The sequence below is a fragment of the Camellia sinensis genome, chromosome 8 (assembly GCF_055761805.1).
Source record: "Camellia sinensis isolate YWXY chromosome 8, ASM5576180v1, whole genome shotgun sequence".
Classification (NCBI taxonomy): Eukaryota; Viridiplantae; Streptophyta; class Magnoliopsida; order Ericales; family Theaceae; genus Camellia; species Camellia sinensis.
Window position 1 is genome coordinate 113,458,415 of NC_138968.1, and position 27,803 is coordinate 113,486,217.

Consider the following 27,803-nt stretch of genomic DNA (forward strand, 5'->3'; position numbering starts at 1 on the left):
ACTCTTTGTAATCTAAGGGCTAATAATTAGGTTGCATATAGTGTACAACCTCAAAGGCACACTTAAACAGAACCCTAAAAAGAAATGTTTAAAAAGAATTAGTAATCTTACCAAGATAAAAGGTTAATCTCAAATATTAGGCAAAAATGTGCTCAATTTTATACCAAAACTTTCAAATCAAGATAATTTCGTTATGACGGATCAATGGCATGAATAAGAATAGAGTTAAATTTTTCTAATTTTCTCCTCAAAAAATTAAGGAACATGCATGAGACCCCCAGTGGAGGTGCTGGGGGTCTCTTCCTGTTGGCCAAAAAAACTGTTTTTTTTTTTATTATTTATTTTCAGCCAATGACAGCGCGCCACGTCACTGAGAGTGTAACTCGGGTCGGAAGCATCACCGAAAAATTAAATAGCGACAAGGCATGCTAATAAAACACATAATTTAACAATTAAAAAAAAATAGATCAGGCCTAAATACACACAAATCAAGACAATTGATGCTTTGTAATTCTCAAACAGGTAAGGAAATTCAAATTCATTAGCATGCATTCTATTATTATTTAAAGATCATCTACTTGGCGGGAAGGTCTCTCAGGTCTCAAGTTAGCTTCAAAATCAATACACACAAATCAAAAAGATCAATTACATAGAAAAATAACTGACGAAAATCTAAATTGAAGAAGGAAAAAGATTGGTAGCTCGAGAAATTGGCTCAAAAAATGGCTCGAAAGAGAGGAGAGAGGAAGAGGAGGAGAGAGGCAGAAAGAGAGAGGAGAGGTCGTCGCAGCTCCTCGCCGTCGTCGCAGTTCCCGCCGTCGTCGCAGCTCTCCTCCAGTCATTCTTCTTCCTCCTCAGTCGCAACCCCGCCTCCGACCCGCCTCCTCCTCCAGGCCGATTTTTATGGCCCCCTCCCCTCCACTTCTCCTTCCCCCTCCTCCCGATCTGCAGACCCACCCTTCTTCTTCTTCTCCACCCTTCTTCTTCTTCTCCCTTCTTTTTCTTCTTCCTTTTGCAACAAAAACACAGGAAAAAAGAAAAAAAAAAACACCAAAACGACATCGTTTTGGTGTCGAGCCAAATTCGAGCCACCGAATTTCAAGCTACGTAGCGGGGTCGATTAAAGAAATTGAAGAATGTGGAGTTTTATTATAATTATTTAAAATTAATTAGAATTTAATTGTAATAATTAAAAGTTTAATTTTTATAGGATTTTATAAGATTATTTGAAGTTTGTTTATTTAGGCTTGGTTTGGCATAATTTAAAAAAGCTAAAAAGTATACTTATTTAGTTTATCCCAAATAATCCCTTAATATATTTTTTGATTTCTTATAAATATATATATATATATATATAGAACAGAGAACTAATAATTCAAATAGTACACTAAACAATCCCTATGGGTGTAGGCTAGAGAAATGGATAGACCAGGCTAGTCGCAGAGGTAGGGAAAAACAGTGACTTGATTGGCCGTAATGGTGGGTGTTTTGGAAAGTGAGTTAGATGTCGTTTCTAAACTTTTTAATTTATTTTGAATTATATTCAGCTTGTTTGTTTTTATTTTTTAGAAAATACTTTTTAGAAAATTTTATTTTCTTATTTTTTATATTTTTTTATTTTTATTGAATTTTTTTAATATTTTAAGTAATTTTTTTTATTTTTTAGACACATTTAACATAAATACACTTAAAAAGTAAAAAAAATTATAAAAAAGCTTTTAAAAATTCACTAAATACCAAAAATATAAAAAAAATACAAGAATTCAGTATATTTTTTATATTTTTATGTATTTATTAATTTTTTAAAATATTTTTTCACAATTTTTTTACTTTTTAGATAAGTAAAAAAAAATTAAAATTTTAAAAATATTCACTAAAAACAAAAGAATACGAAAATTAAAAAACTCAATTTTCAAAAAACTTAATCCAGAAAACTCAAACAAAACACACTGATTATTTTTTAAATTTTTTGCATATTTTTTAAAAAAAAAAGTCAAAAAAAATTAAAATATCAACTTTTAATCATCTTTCCAAAACACCCTATCTGCCTTCAATTGACAGAAAAGCAAAGGCAAAGAAAAATTGGAACAATAATACTTAATTATTCAAAAATTATTATTTTGTAATTTAAATTTATTCTATATATAAATTGCACACAACATATATAAACTCAGGCCTCGTTTGGGAACAAGCTTTTTTAATAACTTTTTTGCTAAAATGTGATGTAAAAAAAATTAGTATCTTTGGGATGACTTTTTTATTTTTTACGAAAAGATGTGTAAAAATTAAAGAGAAAATGAAATCTTTGACTTTTTGGTATGGATTGTTGACTTTTTGATTTTTTTAGTGACTTTTTAACTCTTTGGCTAAAAAAGTCACTTGCCAAACGAGGCATCAATTACAACCACGTAATCTCATTTGAGATAATTCTAAATAAATGAGGTAGGATACATAGAATTATTCAAATTGAAAAGTCCTAGATATTAAGATTTTATAAGATAAACCACATATAATATTTTCATACTAGTTGAGGTCCCTTAACATTTTCACAGAAAAAATCCGACATAGTGAAATTTTATCCCAACACAGAAATTTCTTTGGTATGATCGCAAAAATTTTTATTGAGAGACCTTAGCTAATAAGAAAAAATATATTGGACCTCTTCTACTACCCAAAGTTACATAATGATGTTTTACTAATATTATATATATATATATATATATGTATTTACTTCTTAAAAAAAATATAGAATTATGCATCGAAAAAAATTTAAATTAATATTTCTATATAAATTTTTTTATATATTGAATGAGAAATAAATAATTTATTTTATTCTTTTCTTTTCCTTCCTTTTCTTTCTTTTTGTATCTTCTTGTATATTCTTGACGTTTGATTGGAGCATAAAGCAATTAGAGGGGGAAAAAAAAAAAGCTATAAATTTGAAGATGCGTGCATACCCAAGCCTCCAAATTGAAAGATGTACATAAAAGAAAACTTTTATGTCACACACACACCTTCTTGGCAAAAGTCTGATGATGTTGTTGATCCAAGTGAGGGCGAATCGGGCAAATTCACGCTTCCTACACCTTTTGCCAGTCATTGAGCTCATTAGTGTGCCTGAAAAAATGTTCAACGGGGAACGGAAGTCCCCCAGCGGACCCTCCAACGATCAAGTCAGGAGATTGACGATATAGAGAGAGTGAGAGAATAATAATAGAGAACTTAACCTTTTGATGCGTTTTGGAAGCCTCCTTATATCATTTGTCCATCATTTCCTTGTCCACTCTGACCTGTCGTGTTGGCCGAAAGTCTATACTCTAGCTTGCATTGTTCAAGGTGAGGCTGCATGTTCCGACGTGAAAGGATTGCCGCATTTAATGTTGTGGGAGCCTCATTAATAGCTGATATGTGGTGCAATAACTCTACATGGTCTTTGTCTTCTTACATGGCTGATTCCCTGCTTGACACGTGTTTAGATACCATTGGTTCCTGGTTCAACATTGGGTCCTCAACGGTGTTGGGCTTTAGTACTTGAACTATGAATTGGGCTCCAAGTGGTGGGCCAAAATCTTTTGTGAGTTGTCCCACCAATGTTAGTAGTCTCCCATTACCAAGTGCAGCTTTAGTCCAGCGAAGGGAATAAGAAAGAAGATGGGGAGTGTGCGGGGCCAAGTGTGAGGACCGACCAAGAGGAAAGCTGACCGTGAAAACGGGGTTGAGCGCAGAGACTAACCGAGAGGTGGGCCGACCACGAAGGGAGGTCAAGCGTGGAGACTGACCAAGGAATGGGCCAACCGCGAAAGGGGGTCGAACGATAAAACTGATCGAGAGGAGAGCTGACCGAGAAGGGAGGTCAAGCTCGGTGACTGTCAGAGAGGTGAGCCGACCGCGAAGGGGGCTCAAGTGCGAAGATCGACCGAGAGATGGGCCGACCGCAAAAGGGGATCGAGCGAGAAGACCGATCGAGAAGGGGGGTCAAGTTCAGTAACCGTCCGAGAGGTGGGCCGATTGCGAATGGGGGATCAAGCGAGAAGACCGACCGAGAGGAGAGCCGAGTGAGAGATAGTGGCGGCGCGCGGGGCTCGAGAAGCGATGAGGCACGTGATGATGTGAAGTGGAATAGACGGGGAATGGGAAAATGGGGGAAATCGTGGTTGTACACGTGATAAGATCTAAACCAATGGTGAGGGAGGTGATGCATTACTAGAAAGTGAAAGGTTAGGGCTAGGATTGGACATTGGAATGGCGGGGGTTGTAAACTTTTTGAAATTTTCAAACTGATGAATTTTAACCTCGATCCTTGGCAAATAGGCAAACTTTGGGTATTTGGAGTTATCCATTTTACATATCTCATTGCGAGAAACAAACACATCCTAAACTTGACCTTATTCGCTTCTTTTGACACTTCCCTCCAACAGTTTGCGAATTTTCTCGTGCCTGCGGCCGAAGCAATATACAGAAACATAAAAGAGATGGCTCGAGACAAAACGACAGCCATGAGGTTAGAGGCGTTGGGTGAAGACGACGTGGTGGATTTGGCAGAGCATTATAGAACGGAGAGGTGGGAAGAGAGAGGGACGGAGTGCGACCGCGTCCGTCCACAATGATAATGTCCGCGAGGCCGATTAGCCAAGTGGGACCTGACCATTGGCACACTAAGGCGAACAAATCGACGTTTACAGTAGAGGAGTTAGAGGAAGTGCGTACAAACTACCAGATTCCTGTGGAGATAAAGTTGAAGTTGCAGACGGCCATGGAGAGAGCGTCGGATGCGTGTCCAATGGAGTTTATACTATACAATGAGGCGTTGCGGGGGGGTCTAAGGTTGCTGCTCCCACAAATTATGGTGGATGTGCTGAACCGGTTGGAGGTGGCGCCAGGTCAGCTTATGCCCAACGTATGGAAAATACTATTGGCCTGCGCAATCGCATGGCCATAGACGACCAGTGGGGCGACGATGACAGTAGACGAGTTCTTTTCTTGCTACAAGACCTCCAGTCAATAAGAAACATGGGTGACCCTGCAGGTGGTGGTAGGTAGAAGGTTAGTGGCGGGTTTGCCATCGTCAGTGAAGGGGTGGAGACCGAGGTGGTTTTATGTGTCTGCAAATGGCAGGAGGGGGGTGCGCACGATGTGAAAGATTCCCATCAAGTCGGTAGAGCCAAGGCTGAGGGCAAAGGCAGATGATAGGGTTAAACGGGTGATAGAGAAGGAGTGAGAAGAAGGGGGTGAAGTGGGATGACCTTGCCCTGCCGTGTAATGACCCTAAAATGCGTATAAGAAATCATCTTTATTTAGCTATGAGATGATGTGTTATAATTTAATTATATCTTTTGGAATTAAAGCATTATCTGTTGAGTTACGGATTTAAAATTGAAATTATCGACCTTCAAGGGTTCAGAAATCAAATTGAGTACTTGGGTAGGTTTATGGGAATTTTTATGACTATTTGGGAAAATTAATTTGAAATTTACTTCATCTGATTCGTTAATGCACGCTTGGGTGATTAACTTTATACTGCAAATTGAAGGCCTTAGAGGCTTCAGAAACCAGAATAGGGGGCATATTCATGATCGGCGTAATTTTTAGAGTCATCTAAAAAGTTTAATTAAAATTTAATTTCGTGCGATTCGTAAGGCCACGTTTGGCTCTCCCTTGTGTTAAGCTTGTGTGTGTTGTATATTGATATATAGAGATGTGCCATATGAGTTGGCAACTAATCTCTTTGGGAGTCAAAAACAAAATATCTAAAGAGAGAGTGAGGAAACCGTGAAAGGAAGAGAGGGAAGAGAGTCAAACTTTCTCAACATCCATGGAGGCTTGTAAGAGGATTGAAGAGAATTAAAGGAAAAGAAAGAAGATCACCCATGGAACTTGGGGGAAATTGAAGAGAGCTAAGAGGTAGACAAAGATTGAGCTAGGTATGATAATCTATCTTGAAATATTGTGTTTAAAGTATCAATTTGGTGAAATCATAAAGATCTTGGAAGATTTAAAACCATTTGGGGTTAAGGTTTTGTCTATGTATTTGCTTGAGCTAATTTGAGAAATTAGAAATTGAGTTCTCTAATTTTGTTTATGAGTGGAGCTCAAGCTCTTGGATTTCATGAAATAAACTTTAGCTTATGCAAGAATCAAGTGAATTTGTGGGATTGTGGGTTGTGTTTTTTAAGAACCTTGAAGATCATGAAAGATTAGGCATTAATCTTGAACTTTGAGGCAAAGATTGAATTGTTTGAAATGAAATTAAACTTGGTTTTATGGGGCAATTTTACATGTTTTTGAGTGATTTATGTTAAGAACCAAGCTTAGAAATGGATAAATCAAGTATTGGAGCAAAAAAACCCATTTTCGGATTGTTTGGTTCTGCCCAGACCGCACAAGCGGCCAAGGGCACCGCACGAGCGGACATGAAGAAGAAAAAAGGGGTTTTCATTCTGCTTTTGGGCACTCGAGTGGCCGGGTTCTCCCGCTCGAGCGGAATTGGGCCGCACGAGCGGCCAAAGTGGGCGCACGGGCGGCCACCCCTGTTTCAGCATATACCCTGTAACTTTGAACAAGCATATCTTTTGCATCCGGACTCCGTTTTGAGTGATTCTTGAGTCTAAAATCAAGCCCCGGAAGTCTATTTTCCAATGGCGGTGGTCTCACCCCAAAATTCTTAGTACATAAATAGTTATACTCATATTAGTGACGACTGTTCACTTTTTGATTACTGGATTTGTACCGTTTCTTCGTCTGAACCTTCCTCCTATCGATTCCACCTATCTTTTAAGGCATGGGTTATATCTATGGAGGACTAATGAGGCTAGAACCACCATAACTATTGGGTAAGTAATAAAAAGAGATTGGTTTTAATCTCATATTATGTGTTGTGCACTGTGTTTGTAGGTCGAGACGAGGACATCGTACCATTTCTACCGAGAACCGATCACTGTGAGTAGTAGTACTGTAATCGAACATTTACTTACCGTTAATAATTCTTATTATTATTAACGTTCTGTTCCTTGCAAGTGATTATGTTAACATTTATGTTGATGGGAAATCGGTACAAACTTGTGTGAATGTTAAAAGAGCTGGATACCTTGGTATGATTATGGAACTACTCTACATTCCGGTTACATTTAAAGATTATCTGTAATGTATTGTAAGATGTAAATTACGTGTGATTCCGTATAAGAATTGCATACAAACTATTAATGCTGTGAAGCTGGTTAACAGGAAGAAATCGTGAATGTAAGCCCGTGTACCGAGAACATGATATTGAATGAGAACATGGCTTTATGCGATACTTTATACATGTTGCTTTATATGCTAGCGTCCATTGAGAAATTATGTTAAATATCAGATTAACCTATGAATGACTCAATCCAAGGAAGGGATTGAATATCAATAATATGACTATGTGGCTCACGTTATGATGTGAATGGCTCCACCCCCATTAATGTAATGGAGCATTTACCTTCTGTTCATCGTTAATATTACTGTTCTGTTATTGTGGGACAATTGTGTCACCTTATGATAAACCATGGGAAAGTCTAAGAGCATTATTGGGTTCTACGTTCTGTTTATTGATGATAATGAATGCTAACACTCTGTTATCTGCAAGTCGGTTGTATTGATTCATAACGAACAAGTGAAACGTAAGTGCATTACGAAACTACGGTATTTACGTATCTCTGAACTCGTTTAATCTGTAAAACGCTCTTACCTTTTGTTGGTAAATATCAGCAGCACTCAGTCAAATGTAAATTAATTATGTTGACTAATGTGAATGAATGAAAGAACCTGTGTGTCTCTGTCTAACTCCGGTATAACTCCGAGACTAGTCCGTTTAATGATATCTGTTAGACCTAACGATTCCTGGTATGGAACAAAGTGATGTACGGAACTAAGTGCTGCAATGCGAGTCACCTCTAGAATCCGTGCGAGCCACCTCTTGAATCCATACATACGTGGAAGTTATGAGGCCTATGGCCGTCCTGTTATTTATGGGCCTATGGCCGTTCTGTTATTTCTGGGCCTATGGTTGTTCTGTTATTTCTGGGCCGATGGCCGTTCTGTTATTTCTGGGCTGATGGTCATTCTGTATCTGTTAGGCCTATGGCCGTTCTGTATATTACTGGATTTAATGCCACTCTGTTAAGTAAAACTGGGCCCATGGCCGTTCTGGAAATAATTACAGAATATAGTTAATCACATGCCTCTACATTTATATGCTTTATTATTCAAGTTAACCATTACATTATTTATGTACTATTATTCACTGAGTTTCGCTCACTTTGTATTTTGTCTGGTTCTGTAGGTAATCAACCGGGTGGCCGGTCCTAACCCTTAAGGCTTGTCTCTGTCTTGTCAACCTCAGAGTGTTAAGGCACATAGTTGAAGCTGTGCATTTTGTAAAGTTTTGTTAGGTTTTGGTTTATGCTTTGGTTGTCTGTCTATGGTTGAATATATATAACCCATTCCTCATTAATGTTTTTATTATACACCCAATTGTGGGGCTAGTTCTAAGTATGTGTGAGTATGTGACTAAAGCTCGGGTGTGTGTTTTCTGTATATTATTTACCTAATGTGATGTTTGTGATCCTGGCATAATAGTAGTAGCTCAATGGAATAGATTTTTGTGTTATCAGGTGCTTCCGTCTAGGCCCCATATGTTACATATGTCGGTTTTTATGTCTGTTTTTGACGTGGTCATTCCCAAACTTTTAGGGGCAGGTTTGGGGCGTGACATGCCGTCAAGCTTGTTTTCCTTAAGCCTGGGGCCACCGCCGACCGAAGGAGATCATATGCTGAAAGAGTAGGAGGCGAGAAGGAAGATATAAGAAGCGGAAGATAAAAGGACATTCGCCAAGGCGGACAAATATAAAAAGGCACAGTTAGGCCGAGCGCTGAAGCTGGTCATGAAGAAACGAGTCCGACCACACTCCAAGCCTCTGGGCGATAAGGATCTGACTGATTTTGCACCGTTGCTGCCCCCAGTGGATCCGCTGAAGGAAAAGAGCAAAAAAGAGGTAGAAGCGGTGTTGACAAAGAAAAAGAAGAGGAGGGCGGCAGTGGAGGAGGGTAAGGGGGGGCTAGTTTTGAAGAAGGTAAAGGAGGGGATGGCAGGGGCAACCCCAGAAGTAAAGGTAGATGAGACAAAGGTGGGGGAGGCCATGGGCCCAAGTGCCTAAGGGGTGCGTAACACAGCTGAGCCAAAGCCGTTGGTAGAATACGTGATGTTGGGAGAGCAAGCGCCCAAGATTGGGCCTGTGCCAGAAGTCCTCCCAAGTCCTGGGAATGGGAAAGGGAAAGGAGGAATGAGCAGATCGAAGACGAGCACTACGTTGAAGACCACCACGTATCATGTGTGCGCGATGGCCAGTCGATCGGCGGAAGAAGGGGGGAAAGCCAGGGTCGCCTCCGATCGCCTCCTAGGGGTAGTGGAGGGTGTGGCTGTGCGATCGATGGTGCGATTTACAGAGGCCAACCTCCTGAGAGGGTTCTGCTCAGCGCAGATGGAGGCTACGACCTTGGTGGCGGCCCTGCTGAATAAGGTACCGTGCGTAAAGGTAGAGGCAGAGCTCCAGCTAGAAGGGGTGGAAACACAGCTGCAAAACCTAAGGGTCGAGACGGCGACTGGAGAAAAGCCGTGCGCAGTGCCTGTGCGAAAAGCCTGGATTATGCTCAAAAGGCAAAGAAGATGGAAGTACTGGCGGTGGTGCAGAGTTACCTGGCAGAACATGCTGCCCCCAAGCTCACCGTGACCAAATCAGAGCTTGAAGTGGTGCGCCACAAGGCGGTGTCGCTAGAGTTTGAGTTAGCGGGCGAGCAGATGAAGGTAGGTGAAGTCTAAGAAGCCTGCATCACTACCAAGGAAAGGTTGGAAGAGGCCATCGCCAACAACGAAGACTTGCGCGGCCAGCTACTTAAAGACAAGGAAGAAGCAGATGGGCACATGGCGGAGTTGGAGAAGACGTTAGAAGAAGAGAGGGCCAAAATGGCCTCTGAGAGGGCGGTATACCCCGACCTATGTTGTGGAGCAATTTAAAGGATCTGCCGAATTCCAGATGACCATTGACGGGACGGTGGCCAGGAGGCTAAGAATGGAGAAGGGGGTGTTGGGCCGTCAGGAGTGGCCGCTGGAGATAGGAGCGAAGAAGAAATGATCCAAAGCTTTTACTAGTCAGACTTTTACAAGCATAAGATGAGCCAGTACTGGGACAGCGGCTGGATGAGCTTTAAGTATAAGACGCAAGAGCTGTTCCCAGATATGGACATCAATCTGGTGAAAGTAGGAGAAGACGACGTTGCCTAGACTCCCTTGGACGAGGGGGTAGAAGAGGAAGATCTCGCGTCAAGCGAACGGGATTAGGGGCAAGGTGTTTTGTTTGTTTGTTTGTTTTTTAAAGTAAATGTAATTTCTGTAATAAAGTGTATAATGGTGCAAATTGTTAATAAAACTTCTAGTTCTGTTATTGTTGTTGTTGTTGTTTTTTTTTGTTTTTTTTTTGAATGGTAAATTTTATTAAGAAAGTATATGAATGGTAAAATTGGACAACCTAACTTGTATAAGTGGTATAAATGAACTGAGATTTAACTAAGTCTGGTTGAGACTAGTTTTAATTGCATGCTTTGTCTGGGTGAGACCAGTTTTGACTCAGTCTGGCTGAGCTCTTCGTGCTCAGTCTAGTTGAGGCTCAAGAGGGCTCAAGAGGGTTGAGGCTTTAGTTAACTCAGTCTGGATGAGCTCTTCATGCTCAGTCTGGCTAAGGCCTGGCTTAACTCAGTCTAGCTGAACTCTTCATGCTCAGTCTGGCTGAGGATTGGAGGGCTCAGTCAGGCTGAGGCTTTAGTAACTCAATCTAGTTGAGCTCTTCATGCTTAGTCTGGCTGAGGCTTGGAGGGCTCAGTCGGGCTGAGGCTTTAGTAACTCAGTTTGGCTAAGCTCTTCGAGTCGGTCTAATGATGTTGCTGATCCAAGTGATGGCGAGTCGGGCAGACCCACGCTTCCTACACCTTTCGCCGGTCACTGAACTCACTGGTATGCCTGCAAAAATGCCCAACGGGGAACAGAAGTCCCCCAGCGGACCCTCTAACGATCAATTTAGGAGATTAACGATGTAAAGAGGATGAGAGAATAATAATAGAGAACTTAACCTTTTGATGCATCTTGGAAGCCTCCTTATATCCTTTGTCCATCATTCCCTTGTCCACTCCGACCTGTCGTGTTGGCCGAAAGTCTATACTCTAGCTTGCATTGTTCACGGTGAGGCTGCCTATTCTAACATGAAGGGGTTGTCGCATTTAATATTGTGGGAGCCTCATTAATGGCTGATGTGTGGTGCAATAACTTTGTAGGATCTTTGTCTGCTTATGTGGCTGGTTCCCTACTTGACACGTGTTTAGATACCATTGGTCCTGGTTCAACATTGGGTCCTCAAGGGTGTTGGGCTTTAGTATTTGAACTGTGAATTGAGCTCCAAGTGGTGGGCAAAAACCTTTTGTGGGCCCACCCATGTCAGTAGTCCCCCATTTTCAAGTGTAGCTTTAGTTCAACGAAAGGAATAAGAAAGAAGATGGGGAGTGTGTGGGGCCGAGCGTGAGGACCAACCGAGAGGAGAGCCGACCGTGAAAGGGGGGTTGCGCGCGGAGACCGACCGAGAGGTGGGCCGACCGCGAAGGGGAGTCAAGCGCGGAGACCGACCGAGGGATGGGCCAACCGTGAAAGGGGGTCAAGCGAGAAGACCAACCGAGAAGGGGGGTCAAGCTTGGTGACCGTCCGAGAGGTGGGCCGATCGCAAAGGGGGGTCAAGTGCAGAGATCGACCGAGAAATAGGCCGACCGCGAAAGGCGGTCAAACGAGAAGAATGATCGAGAGGAGAGCCGACCGAGAAGGGGGGTCAAGCTCGATGATCGTCCGAGAGGTGGGCCGACCACGAATGGGAGTCGAGCTAGAAGACCGACAGAGAGGAGAGCCGAGTGAGAGGTGGCGGCGGCGCGCGGGGCTCGAGAAGCGATGAGGCATGTGATGATGTGAAGTGGAATAAACGGGGAATGGGAAAATGGGAAAAATCGTGGTTGTACATGTGGTAAGATCTAAACCAATGGTGAGAGAGGTGGCGCGTTAGTAGGAAGTGAAAGGTTAGGACTAGGATTGGATGTGGGAAAGACGAGGGTTGTAAACTTTTTGAAATTTTCAAACTGGTGAATTTTAACCTTAATCCTTGGCAAATAGACAAACCGCGGGCATTTGGAGTTATCCATTTTACATGTCTCATTGCGATAAACCAACACATCCTAGACCTGACTTTATTCGTTTCTTTGGATATTCCCCTCCAATAGTTTGCGAATTTTCTCGTGTCTGCAGCTGAAGCAATATACAGAAACGTAAAAGAGATAGCTCGAGACGGAGCGACAGCCATGAGATTAGAGGCGTTGGGTGAAGACGATACAGTGGATTTGGCAGAGCAATATAGGACAGAAAGGTAAAAGGAGAGAGGGGCAGAGCAAGTGGTGCGACCTCGTCCGTCCATAATGATCGTGTCCACGAGGCCGATTAGCCAAGTAGGACTTGACCACTGGCACACTAAGGCGGACAAATCGATGTTTGCAACAGAGGAGTTGGAGGAGGTGCGTAAAGAGTACCAGATTCCTGCGTAGATAGAGTTGAAGTTGCCGACGGCCAAGGAGAGAGCGTCGGATGTGCGTCCGATGGAGTTCATGCTATACGCGGAGGCGTTGCAGGTTGCCGCTCCCACAAATTGTGGTGGACGTGCTGAACAGGTTGGAGGTAGCACCAGGTCAACTTATGCCCAACGCGTGCAAAATACTACTGGCCTGCGCGATCGCATGGCCACAAGCGACCAGTGGGGCGGCAATGACGGTAGACGAGTTCTTTTCTTGCTACAAGGCCTCCGGTCAACAAGAAACATGGATGACCCTGCAGGCGGCGGCAAGTAGAGGGTTAGTGGCAGGTTTGCCATCGTTGGTGAGGGGGTGGAGACCGAGGTGGTTTTATGTGTCTGCAAATGGCGGGAGGGGGGTGTGCACAATGTGGAAGATTCCCATCAAGTCGGTGAAGCCAAGGCTGGGGGCAGAGGTGGAGGATAGGGTTAAACGGGTGAAGGAGAAGGAGGGGGTGAAGTAGGATGACCTTGTCCAGCCATCAAGCTTGTTTGCCTTAAGCTTGGGGCCACCGACGGTTACTAAGCTCACGGGTGTGCCTGCAAAAATGCCCAACGGGGAACGGAAGTCCCCCAGCAGACCCTCCGATGATCAAGTTAGGAGATTGACGATGTAGAGAGGGTGAGAGAATAATAATAGAGAACTTAACCTTTTGATGCGTCTTGGAAGCCTTCTTATATCCTTTGTCTATCATTTCCTTGTCCACTCCGATCTGTTGTGTTAGCCGAAAGTCTATACTCTAGCGCGCATTGTTCACGGTGAGGCTGCTTGTTCCGACGTGAAGAGGGTGTCGCATTTAATGCTGTGGGAGCCTCATTAATGGCTGATGTGTGGTGCAATAATTCTGCAGGATCTTTGTCTGCTTATGTGGTTGGTTCCCTGCTTGACACGTGTTTAGATATCATTGGTTTTCTGGTTCAACATTAGGTCCTCAAGGGTGTTAGGCTTTAGTACTTAAACTATGAATTGTGCTCCAAGTGGTGGGCCAAAACCTTTTGTAGGGCCACCAATATCAAAGTCCAAGACAGTTTTCAGCTAACCACAAATCAGTTTTCACCTAAGTGAGAATGTTGATCTGTTCTACACAATGAAATACAGATAGATGATAAAATGGTAAGTTATACATGTGAACTCTATATTATGTACAACATACTCTTATTCCAAATTTATATTCTACTATGTGAAATACATGTGTTTTTAAACTTATTAATAAAGTATTGCTTTTTTCTAGCTTTATGGTTGTTACTAGAATATTGAAATCTATCTTTATCGGCACACAAAAGTTAACAATTTACTATGATATTATAATTGATAATAAATTTTGTGTTTGTATTTCACTATTTACTTGATAGTTGCCTCTCTTATAAATGAGGTTTGGCCACACGGAAAGAAGCTTGTTGAGATTACAATTAATAAATTTATCCCTTTTTAACAAATTAAACATTTTGATGATTTAGTGGTTAACAGTTATAAATTTTGTAAAGAAAAAAAAGAAAGAAAAGAGAAAATTTAATGAAATAAAAATTAATACTATTTTAATAATTATTTTTTACAAATTCAATATTCAAATACGAGAGCCTAATGATATAGCCTGCAAAGTATGCTGAGGTCCATTACACCACCTTAAGCTTTGACCACGCAACGTAGAATTATTAACAGATAATTACAAATCAACGAAAACAGGACACAAGATTTTTAAATTGTGAGAATCTTATTATGTACATATTTTTAATGTGTTTTTCTATATATTGAAAACTTACCCATCAACTTTAATAAATATTTTTTGTCAAATCATGACATGTAATTCTCCTTTGAAGTGATAATAATAAAAAAATGGATGAGAGCTCCAAATTAAAAAATCTAATGTATGTGTAGGTCTCATATGATATAATATATTTATCGAGATGAATCAGTATTGTAATAATAATACAAGTCTTTATTAGGGATGTTTTGAGAAATTGATAAAAAATTGACTTTTGATTTTTTACTAAATTTTTTGACTTTTTTAAAAGTGATTTGAGAAGTTAGTAAAAGCTGACTTTTTTTATTTTTAGTTTAATATTTTTTAAAAGTATCACATCACTTCAAAATGATCAAAATATCCTTATTTGACATTTATTTTTTATTTTTTCACTTTTTTCTCATGGCCCAAATTGTAATTTCAACTGTGGCGTTTTTTGACTTCCCAAATGCATAAACTTGCGTTTTGGGCCAGGAGCTTTTTTTAAAGTTGGAAAAAAAACGTGGCGTTTTGATAGTCTTCCCAAAACGGCACTTACCCACGAATTAGTGGCCAAGGAACCTCTTGATGTCAAATCAAATGGAATGGAAAATCTTTCAAGCTATAAATTATTGCTATAGCATATGACTTGTCTTCTAAATTATTGCTATAAATTTTCAGCCCATTTTAACCCTGATTTATTTTTACAATCCGATCCTTTCATCTTCTAAACTTATTTATCAACAAATGAATAAACTACAAGTATGATTTTAAAAATATAATATAAATAATTATAATAAAATTATATAATTATAATTATCATTTTAGAGCAAACTATAATATTTTAATAAAAGATTTACCCAATAGGGTTGAAAGATGAATGGAACCGATTACTAAACTGTGTTGCTATTAACACATACTTTTATTCTTTGAACTCCTGATCTCTTTTATTTTTTTTAATGCCAATTTTGTCCAAACATGAAGTTCCATTTTTGCCCTCATCCATAGCCTTCTAACCTTAATTTTCCAAACCCTAACCCTAGCCATTCCATCACATCAGGGATGGGGCTCTGGCAAGGCCACCGCCCCCCTTCCCCCCCCCAAAAAATTTTTTTTGAAAAAACCCTCTACATATAGTATTAAAATTATAAATATTTTAAAATTATATAGGTTCGCCACTCTAAAATTTTTACAAAAAAAATTTAAGAACCACCACCCCCTAAATTTTCTACTTTAAAATTTAAAAATTTAATTATTTTTTGATAAATACTAAAAATAATAATAATAACAATAATAATTTATTTTTTAAGTATAATTACTTTTTATTTTAAATTTAGTAATGTTAAAATAATTGAGAATTTATTTGTTAATATGTTAAAGTCTTTTTTGTCTGATTAGGGCCCAAAATTTTTAATTGTTTGGTTATAACTAAATAAAAAAATAAATAAAAATACTACTCACGTATAACCTGCCCCACGCTAAAAAATGTCCCCAAATTCTTAATAACCTAATTGTTTAAGCCCCCTTCTTCAATTTAAGCCCCCTTCTCCACTTAACTTACTCTCTCTCTCTCTCTCGCTCTGCGTGTGTAAATGATATGAAAGCTTAGAAAAGAACTCGCAGAACGTACAAAATATCCGCGGTCAATCGTACATTTTCTTCAATTTCTACGGCAACAACAGAACGTGCATTTTCAGTCATGAAAATTATAAAGATTAGATTGTGCATCAGGATGGAGGATGATTTTCTTTCAAGCTACTTGTTAACATATGTTAACAAAGACATTGCTTGAGATTTTGATGTAAATTCCATCATAGATGTTTTTATATTATGAAAGAACGTCATGTACAACTTTAGATGCCTAAATAGATATGTAAAGCAAATAGTTGCTTTTTTGAAAATTAATATGGATTGACTAGAACATATCCAATTGTATTTTGATAATATTTTGTAATTATATACGATGAATGGAAACATCTAATTATATATTTTTGTGATATTTAGATAGAAATTGATATTGTATATCACATGCTCATTACAAATTTTTTGATTGCATATACACTCGGCCCCCCTCCCGATATTAGAATCCTGCATCTGTCCCTAGGCTGCCACAGCCCACCCTTCCTATCATTGTCTGCCACCTATCTAGTAGTCACTACCATCTCCAACCACCACCTTCATAGCCCTTCACCGCCACAACCCTCACTCTTTCTGTCGCGACTAGCCACTAACTCCATCGACAAGTATCTCTGGCCCCTTCTCTACCAAAGCAGCCCATCTCCTAACCTTATATCGCCACTGTAATCTATCTTTTCTCCCGTAACCTACCTCCACCACCTCCATCGATAAACACCGCCAGCCCCTCCTTCATTATCGTAGCCCATCTCAAAATCAAAACCTAAAATCGAACTCCCCCATAAAAGAGAGAGGGATGAAGAGAGAGAGAGAGAGAGAGAAACGATATGATAGCGAACGTTGTTGGGGTTGCAATTTGGTCATCAAAAGTTGCGATCTAGTTGTCGGATGTCACTTGGGTCACGATTTGTAATGCCACCACCATTGATACAATCGCCATTGCCATCTATGCCAGATCTAGATATCTCTCTATGGTTGCGGTAGTGGTTAAGGGTAGATGTAGGAAAGGGCTCGATGGCAGAAGAAGAAGAAAAAGAAGAAGGGTGTTGCGTCAGTCGAACGTAGAGGGGAGGAAGTTGCCAGTGAGTGGGTTGCAGATTGGCTGCCGAAGGCAACAACAGTGATGCCAAAGGTGGAGGTTGGGAATGGGGGCTAGGTTTGGGTTTGAGTTTGGGTTTGGGTTTGGGAATAGAGTTGGTATTAAGACGGAGGTTCAAAGAAAAAATAAAGTAGACTCATTTTGCTGAGTGGAGATTCAAAGAAATGGGAGAGTCAAAGGTAAAGGTAGGTGTTAATAACAGTACTTTTATTAAATTGGGCTTTAATAAATCTAACAGCATGCAAGAAATCTTAACATCTGATTGATGATAAGCTGTAGTTATGCTTTTATAATGACTTTTATTAAGTTTACCTTATCTATCTGTCTATATATTTTTGAGTTTATAATAGTCTTATGGACTTTTTCAAATAATAATAATAATAATTTTGATTTTGATTCTGTGGTATGTTTTATTCTATTTTTGTTTTTAGCTGGTATGTTGTCAAATTTTCGTAGGAATACAGATATTCATCTAACATGGTCCAATTCCGCAGAGCAAAATAATAATAATAATAAAGAGCAACAAGAAGCCTTCTGATTACGCCATTTAGATAAGAAAATATGAGAACATTTGTAATCCATAATGTAACATCATTAATTAAATCAATTTATTTTATTTTTTTTGAAAAAAATTTAATATTAAAGAAATAAAAATGTCGACTATCTTCTCATGATCTTACAACCCAAAAACATGACTTTTAGCGGTGGTGTTTGAGAATTGATTTATTTATTATTTTTTATAAAATATGTAAAAGATATATATATATATAAAAAAAAGATTTAATAACTTGTGATTTTTTAACTAAAAATCAAAATTTCCAAACCATGCCTTGATATCGTATCATTTGGCAAAAGATTCTATACAAAATTTTGGATAAATTATAAATACACTTCTTGAGATTTACTTAAAATATAGATTGCTCCTTATGGTTTGAAAAATTACAAGTACCCCCTTATAAGAATTTTTTATTTAACAGAATTAATTAAAAAAACAAAATTCATAATTGTTCTCCTATAAAATAATAAAATTATCTAAATTGTTAATTGAAACATATTTTTATATCATTAAAAACTGTTAATTGACTTAATGATTTATTAATAAAATAAGCGATTTGTTATGAAATTAGAAACCTCAGGGGTGGAATGTAATTTTCAAAACCACAGAGGGCGATTCGTATTTTAATCAAATCTCAAAGGTGTATTTGTAATTTATCCCAAAATATTTTTGTATAAATATTATTGGGTTAATTACAAAAAAAAAAAAAAATCCCTAAGTTTTACGCGTTTTTCACTTTAAACTCTAGTGTTTCAATTTCGATAAATTAAACCTCGAAGTTCCATCAATGTTTCAATTTGTCTCCTCCTCCGTTTGTGTAAGGTAACAAAAGTGGTTTAAAGTAAAAAATTCGTGAAAAGGTTGGAGTTTTTTGTGTAATTAACCATTTCTTAAAATTAAAATCACTAAAGACAAAAAATGGTTAATTACAAAATAATCCCCAAGATTTCACATGTTTTTCACTTTAAATTTCAGTATTTTTTATTTTAAACCCTCTCTGTTACCTTACACAGATGAAGGCGGACGGAGGGGGTAAATTAAAACACGGATGAAACTCAACTTTAATTTGTCAAAATTGAAATACTGAAATTTAAAATAAAAAATGCACAAAACCTTAAGAATTTTTATTTTTTATTTCTATAATTAATCCTATTAATTTAACATATGTGTTATGTGTCACACCCAAATCGACCTGCCTTTTAATTTCAACAACACCAACACACATTATTTGGTAAAGGATTTTATATAAATTTTTTCATGAATATCATTATTCAAAATGGATTTACACATTTATTACATGTATTTTGCTGGAAGCATTTTCTCAATAAATAGTGTAATATAAACAGATATATTTTACAATTTTTTTTTTTGAATTGATGTGCACCTATTATATTAAGTGTGAGCAAGGTCTGGATTGATTCAATTTAGGACAGAATTATTAACTATGCTTCCATAAAATATAGGACCAAATCAAATCATAGAAGTCTCGGAATCAAACTAGATTTTATTAATAAAACGCTGTTTGATTTAGTTTGGCATTCCGATTTTTGAAAATCTTGTTATCATTAGCAACATAATCACAAAATATAATTTACAGTTTAAGAATTGTTTTATGTGAGATCATGAAATATCCTTTCACATGGATTATAGAGATCCAATAAAGAGATAAAATTTGTCCCTGTATATCTACAAAAATGAGCATGATCGGCGCCACCCAACCAGGATTGCCGGCCGGAGACACTCCGATAGTAAAGTTAGTCATTTGATTGAAAGAATGAATATATAAAAATAAATAGTGTTTGTGTGATGTGTGGAGCAAAGAGAGATCCCCTTACATTCTATGAGGTGCCTTTCTTTTATAAATAGAGAGTGGGCCGAATAAGCTTAACAGTTGGCCCCCTTGGTAGGCCTTATTTGAGTTAGCCCAATAAACTGATATATATTTTTTTCTGACTCCCACAGTTTATATATATTATTGTCTAAAACTAGTTCGTCTACTATCCAAATAGAGGATTACACCTTATATTTATATATATATATTAATAAGATATTTGAGTATTTACAATAAGTAACAAATTATATATATATATATATATATATATTTAAATGGTCTGGTTTGATTCCAAATTGTTTATTCATTTTATGATGGTTTGATTCCAAATTTTTTATTAATTTTATGATGGTACAAGTCTTTTCTGTGCATGGTGCCAGTTTATTCATGTGCTTCATGTAAGTTCTTCATGTGTGTCAATGTTGCACCAAAAAACATTCTCATATATAGTACAATTATTTTGTAAGTGCCCAAACTATTTGCAATTAGCTCTTACTATAAAATCAAGAATCAAATCAAACGTCGAATTGATTTGTGATATTTTCTATTTTCTGCTCACACCTAACTAGTAAATCAAAATTCATTTCATATTTCAAAAATTTTATCTTAGCTTGTTTAGTTCTAATTTTCTGAATTTAATTTTTTAAAAACTAATTTTTTTTCTTGTTTTTAGTGATTTTTTAAAATATTTTAAGCAATTTTTTTTACTTTTTAGATACACTTAATATAAATACAATTAAAAAGTATAATATTTGTGAAAAAAAACTTTAAAAACTTTAATAAATATCAAAAATGAAAAAAAAATAAAAATAAAAATTCAATATATTTTTGTATTCTTGTGTATTTATTGATTTTTTAAAATATTTTTTTTACAAATATTTTACTTTTGAGATACATCTTGGTTTGATGCATCTAATAAAAAGTATAAAAGAAAAAATATTTAAAAAATTTACCAAAAAAATACAAAAAACAAAAAAACTCAATTTTTTAAAAATTGAAACATTATTATCAGCTTGTTTGGTTATAGTTTTCAAAAAATTTTACTTTTTTATTTTCCGTATTTTAATATTTTCAATAATTTTTTTTAGCATTTTAAACAATTTTTTAAAAAATTTTAGACACACCTAACATAAATACACTTATAAAGTATATTATTTGTAAAAATAATCTTTAAAAAATACACTAAATACCAAAAAATATATTAAAAAAATACGAAAATTCAATATATTTTTCGTATTTTTATGTATTTATTAATTTTTTAAAATATTATTTTACAAATATTTTACTATTTAGATACTTCTAAGTAAGGTGCATCTAAAAAAGTAAAAATATTACTTAAAATTTAAAAAATCTTCACTAAAAATAAAAAAATACGAAAAACAAAAAATTCAATTTTTAGAAAACTGAAACCAAATACACTAATTATTTCTCACATCAGTTTGTTAAAAAACAGAAATGAAAAAATGATAGCAGAATAATTTATTTTGAAAAAATTATAATCCGGTGCACTTTCAAAAAAAATAATTATAAAATTAATGACTTTAATTATTAATATTAATAAAATTTATCACTAAATTATAAATATTTAAAAAAAAATTTCATTGATTTTCTCAACAGAAGTCAAAAGAGTTTTCTACTAAACATTAAAAAAATGCTTTTGCTTTTTGTCTTGACATGGGTTTCTTTGTTATATACTCCAGCATGCGAAAATGTTCAGCTACCGGTTGAATAATGAGGTATGTTTGACTTGAATTCGGATGCCATAGATGACTTTGCTACTGAGGATACTATCCCCCACCCTACTTTATTTGAACCTTTCCTTTGCATCCAAACCAAACCAGTATCTTAGACTCATCACTCTTTGTGTGTGTGAGAGAGAGAAAATAGAGTGAAAGAGAGAGAGATGGTTGTGGCACCGAACTCTGGGAATGCACCGGAAACATATGGAGAAAACGGCATCAACCAGCCCAAAGAACTCGATGCTGGAGTTCTGTTTGTCCTTAAATCCCGAGGTAAGACTGACCTGTATAGAATAAGATAAGATGAGGAAGGATTGGAGTGGAACTCTGCAATTTTTTTATTTTTTTATTTTCTACTTTTTTATGTATCCTTTGAATGCTTTTTAGTTGAGGTGAATAATTGTGGAGTCTTTGAATCTACTTTAATACATGTGACTTTTGAAAGTGATAGTATTATTATGAAGAAGTATAGAGGATTAGATTAGAGTATGACTGGGAGCCAAAGAATTGGGATTTTAAGTCATGATGCTAGGTCTAATTGTGTGTTCTGTAATGGTGAGATGGAAACCTTAAACCATGTTATGTTGATGTGCCCCCATATTTGGAAAATTTGGACAAATCTACTGAGTTGGTGGAGTCTGCAATGGGCAACCCCTCAAAATGTTAAAGGATTGCTGGACCGGTGGAGAGGTTTCAAATGGAGGAAATTTGAAAACAAAATCTGGGATGCTATCCCATTGGCTACTTTTTGGTCCATTTGGAGGATGAGGAATGACTGTGTTTTTAATGGAAAACAACCTATGATGGAGGAGTTGTGTGAACTGATAAAGATAAGGGTTGCCTTATGGTTTAAAGCTCATTCAAGTGAGTGTTTGTACTCAATTTGGTGGACAATTTACAGTGAGTAAGGAACATAACACATTAGAGTTCTAGTTGGGCTGGCGAGTGGTGTGTCCTGCAGTAGGAGTGGTTTGGAGTTCGTGTTTTCTTTGCTCCTTGTTGGTTTCTCACCAATTGGAAGGCTAGTGCTAGCACATGATTGTGTATGCTCTTTTGTGCCAACCTAATTGAGATTGGAAAGCACTCTCTCCTTTTTATTGATATATTTCTCATATGTAAATATGTTGTTTTTATTAATAAAGTCTCTTTCTTTTACTGGTCAAAAAAAACAAAAAAGGGTTTGAATGGGAGTCGAACCCAATTTTTGAGCAAAAGATTGTGAAGCTGGAGAATATCAAATTCATCAAATATGCTGAGTTTTATGTAATAGGATTTTGATATTTTGAATATATATATATATATATATATATATTTGTATCCATACTATTTAGGGCACGCAAGTTATAAATTCAATTTTGAATTTTTTTATGCAATAATAATTTGAAAGACAATATTACTTTTAACTATTTGTCTATTTACTTACTGTTTCACTTATTTGTCCAATATCACTTATTTGTCTATATACATTTATCTGTTAACTTATTTATCTAGTGTCACCTATTTATTCATCTAACTATTTATTTGTTTATATCACCACCACCCACGTCCGGCTACTTTTCCAATCAATTTTCCAACGACCAGCGACAATGGGTAAAAATGAAAAGAATTATCCTTCAAAACAATAATTTATATTTCTTATAATCAAAACAAAACAATTCATAGACCTAATGCCATACACCCTCCTACAAATGGACTTATCAACAAATTTTCCTATTATTTAAGTTAATTTATAAACAAATTGAGGAAAATATATGCACATATATGGCCTTAATTAAGATGCATTTACAAATATGCATATTTGTAAGTGAATTTTTTTAATGTGGGTACCTAAGTAAATTTACCAAGCAACAATATTCCATGTTCCATCTGTAGGGTCATGGTTGCACTGTGGTTACCACTTGACGACAGCGATAGTTGGGCCGGCGCTGCTGAGCCTTCCCTTTGCATTTGTGTTGTTGGGTTGGGTTGGTGGAGTTGTGTGCTTGACCATGGTAGCTCTTGTCACCTTCTACTCTTACAATCTTCTCTCTCTGGTTCTAGACCACCACGATCAGCTTGGGAAACGTCAGTTGCGTTTCCGGGACATGGCCCATGACATTTTAGGTATGTTGCTTTGCATAAGAAGGCTTCCTTTCAGTTTTACTATTTTCAATTGGAAGATCCAATTTAGTACTTTTTAGGGTTCAATTCGGTGATTTAGACTGTTCAAATTTTAGTACGATTATTCATATAAAAACTCAAATTAATCACATATAGTAGCCACATATTTGAATCATATTTTTTTTGTTTTTTAAATGAATGGTCAATATCGAGGACAAGCTGTTTATTTTTTTCAAAAATAAATACAATAAAAAAATGTGACTATCAATATACTATCAATCTGAGATGATTTATTTGAGAGACACTAAAATTTGGACGGTTTTAACTACACCCTCTAATTCAATAAATTACTAAATTAATTTATTGAATTAGAGGGAAGCCGCCTCCTATATTTTTATGTTGCATCCATAAATATTTTTATGTATGGGATGTGCCAATATCAGATTTGAGCCAACTTTAAACTGGTAAAACCTAAACAGATTTATATTTTTTATACCCATCATATATTTAACTTTAGTACTGTAAGTTTTTCCAGAACTTTGAATGTTTGAATTGGACAGGACCTGGATGGGGCAAGTATTTTGTGGGACCACTTCAATTGGGGATATGCTATGGTGCAGTTATTGCTTGTACACTTCTTGGAGGCCAGAGCCTCAAGGTTAGTTACTTACCGGTTTGGACCATGCATTTTTCTTTAAGTTCGGTTGATCTCGGTAATTCAAATCACCCGACTTGTAAACTTCATTAGGAAGATTATTTCTTACAAAAATTTAAATTGATACATTATCATTAATCACTTCATTGAATTACAAAATTTTACCAAAAAAATAATCACCTCGTTGTTCCTGAAATATAAAAAATAAAATAGAAAAATTTTAGGTAAATTATGTCAGTTGTGTCTGTATTTTGGTTTTTGTACCATCTTGGTCTTTATAATTTTAATTGGATTTATTTTTATTCTGAATTTATGACTTTGTTTCAATTTAGTTCAATTGATTACAATTGTTAAAAAAAAATTAATGAAAAATACGGATAAAAGTAACATATGTTATTTTTTAGGTTCAATATCAATTCTTTTAATATTGATGTGAAATAGTTATTTATAATTCATTTTGGTTTTTTTGCAGTTTATTTACTTGCTCTCGAAGCCAAATGGGAATTTACAACTCTACCACTTTGTGGTAATTTTTGGAGCCCCAATGCTTATATTGGCACAAATGCCATCTTTCCACTCCTTGAGGCACATCAACCTCATCTCCTTGGTACTATGCCTTGCTTTCAGTGCTTGTACCACAGCTGGTGCTATATACATTGGTAATTAATTAATTAAATCACAATTACCATAAAGCATGAGAATTTTTTTCACAATTAATCCGTTTTTCTTACTTTATATTGAGTCACTATTTTGCAGGATACTCCAAAAAAGCACCCGTGAAGGACTATTCTGTAACTGGAGTTGGCATTAATCGCATTTTTGGTGTTTTTAATGCTATTTCAATCATTGCGACTACATATGGCAATGGAATTATTCCCGAAATACAGGTTTTCCAAGTTTTTTTTTTTTTTTTTGTAAAAAAAAAAAACTATGAATTTTACATATTGCATTCAAATGTGGATATGAAATTTTGCAGGCGACGATAGTAGCCCCAGTGACCGGGAAAATGTTCAAAGGACTTTTGGTGTGTTACGCTGTTGTGATCTCAACATTTTTCAGTGTCGCCATATCTGGTTATTGGGCATTTGGAAATCAGTCTCAAGGATCAATTCTTCAAAATTTTATGCTTGATGGGAAGCCTTTGGTGCCTAGGTGGTTTCTTTTGATGACCAATGTATTCACTCTCTTGCAAGTGATAGCTGTTGTTCTGGTAATACTCTACTCTAATTATTACTGATATATAAAACCTATCTAATGGTGAGCTTAATTAAATTATTGGACAAATTACATTAATAGTCTCTGCTCCTTATTTTTTGTATCACTTTGGGTTATGCGGGTTTAATTGACTCAATCAATATTAACTTTGAATTTTGTGTTAATTTGGTCAAATCAAAAACATTTGACAGCATTTTTGACCCCCAAAAAAAAATTAAATAAATAATACATACGTGGATGACACATGTCACCTATGAGTAACTCATCAAGTCAGATGAGATATTAGTAAATTGACCATCATGTTCTCAAAACACAATATATGTTATCCACGTGCCTATTTTTTTTTTGTCCAAAATCCTAGGTTATCAATTGGATTTATTTGATATGAAATCAAAATCAAGTTAATTAAAAGTAACAATCAAAATATAAAAACTATCAAGATAATTTGTCACTACTTAGAAAGATAAAATCACTAAATTTCACCCAAAAATTGACTAGCTATGGCACAGTCTCTCACTATGTATATATAGGAAAAAACTATGGTACACACCCTTCAAAAGGTGTGTATGATATGCACTTTATAACTAAAGAATAAAATAGCATAATTTCATACTTTTTAAATCATAACTAAAACAAAAAAGTCATAACTAAACACTACTTGAGGCATAATAAAAAAAAATTATGAGTCAAAACTAAAATAATATCATAACTAAAAAATAAAATGACATAATTAGGAGTTCATATGGTACACCGCTTTCACAGAATATGCATAATAAAATTTCCCATATATATATATATATATGCATGTTGTTTCCACTAAGTGCATGGTCAATAAGAACTATATTAGTTGGGATATTCGTTCTGCCTTTGAATTTTTTTTTTCTCCTTCATCCTTATTGTCTCAATATATTTCATAGTTTTGAGTTAATAATTTATTTTTATTTTTTTTGCCAATAAAAAAAATACAGACGTACTTGCAACCAACAAACGTAGTGATCGAGCGCAAGTTTGCAGATCCAAAGAAGGATCAATTCTCCATTCGCAATGTCATGCCACGGTTGATTTTTAGGTCATTGTCCATTGTCATTGCCACGCTTTTGGCCGCCATGTTACCTTTCTTCGGTGACATCATGGCGTTATTCGGGGCATTCGGATGCATTCCTTTAGATTTCATTCTACCTATGATTTTCTACAATGTGACATTCAAACCCTCCAAGAAAAGCATAATATTTTGGGGAAACACATTCATCGCAGCGATCTCCACAGTGTTATCCTTGGTCGGAGCAGTGGCATCGGTGCGACAAATTATTCTTGATGCAAAAACCTATCGTTTGTTTGCTAACATGTAAATATATGTAATGTTGAGAGCAACATAAGAAATGAAAAGGGTGGAGGACAATATGATATTGTTGACATCATAATTTACTTTTCTATCGATTATGGTTTGTTGATTATGGCAAAGTTCAATTATAGTCTGTTGAATGAGACCATAGACTATTTTTAAAAAATAAGGTTGGCTACATTTGCTATTATATTATCCATGTTAACAGACATGCTGACATGGCATGACAAGTGTATTAATGACATGATATGATGACATGTTAAATGAAGAGTCAAAAGAGTTAGCTGTTGTAGCCATTTGAAAGTCGGGTTCTAGAATCAAGACCAGGTCAAAGCACCAAATCTGTAGTTACCTATTGGGGAAATCATGGGTTTAGATCACCTCTCTCTCTCTCTCTCTTTCTCTCTCTCTCTCTCATGTAGTAGAGCTTATAAATAAGCCAAGAGGGATACAAGCAAGACACACAACTCAACTCATACAAACGTGAATTCTATGAGTAGTTTCTATCTAGGAGTAGTCACTTAGCATCTAGAAGTAGTCTGGCAATATCTCCAGCTATGTCGATTAGTGATTTTGATGCTTTTTTTATTCTTGTGTAAGTTTATGTAACTTATAACAAGTCATAATTTTATCAGTTTAACACCAGTTGAGTTCTCTTTTTCTATATTTCTCTTCATTTATTTTCCTCCAAAGAAGTCATTAATTTGTTTAAGACATAAAATTCAACCACAAGCTTAATTTATTATTATTTTGTAAAAACTAAGTTTTGTGTGTCGATTGACCTTAACAAAAATTTTGCTAACAGATAGGTGAAATTATAAATGATGTTAAAGAGCACTCTCTCTATGTCCAATGTTAAATTTAGTTAAGTGATCAATAATGAACCGCCCAACCAACCTTGTTTAAAAACAACTCAACTCAACTCAAAATTCAATAACTCTATAAATTGAACTCGGATTGGACTTGGGTTTAGGATTTTTTGTAGAAAAATATCAAGTTTGGATAGGTTATTAGCCTGACCCTTAATTAAACATTCACACAACCCCAAGAGAAAAGTCTTGTGTTTGAATGGCATCCCAATCGAATCATAGCGTACATGTTCTATGAGTTAATGCTTACTTCTTTTTCAAGGAGTTTGAAAAAAATCACAATTGATACATAAGTATGTGCAATTTCATTTGTATTTTAAATAACTAAATTGATTTATACTTGTTTAGTTACCTTTTGTAATTGAAAAAT

General features: G+C 36.1%; 1 protein-coding gene across 2 annotated transcripts; it reads left to right on the top strand.

The window, feature by feature from the left end:
* The first annotated feature begins 21,232 nt into the window (after positions 1 to 21,232).
* Positions 21,233 to 27,224, top strand: LOC114275039 (GABA transporter 1). Of its 2 annotated transcripts, XM_028217013.2 has the most exons (7): positions 21,233 to 21,525; positions 23,125 to 23,355; positions 23,913 to 24,010; positions 24,480 to 24,666; positions 24,764 to 24,894; positions 24,984 to 25,217; positions 26,191 to 27,224. In XM_028217013.2, the coding sequence occupies exons 1-7, from the start codon at positions 21,417 to 21,419 to the stop codon at positions 26,569 to 26,571; spliced, it is 1,371 nt and encodes a 456-aa protein (XP_028072814.2). In that variant the 5' UTR covers positions 21,233 to 21,416; the 3' UTR covers positions 26,572 to 27,224. The 2 variants fall into 2 exon arrangements, with proteins under 2 accessions (XP_028072814.2, XP_028072815.2); XM_028217014.2 differs by lacking the exon at positions 23,125 to 23,355 and having other exon boundaries at positions 21,307 to 21,525.
* Positions 27,225 to 27,803: the final 579 nt, after the last annotated feature.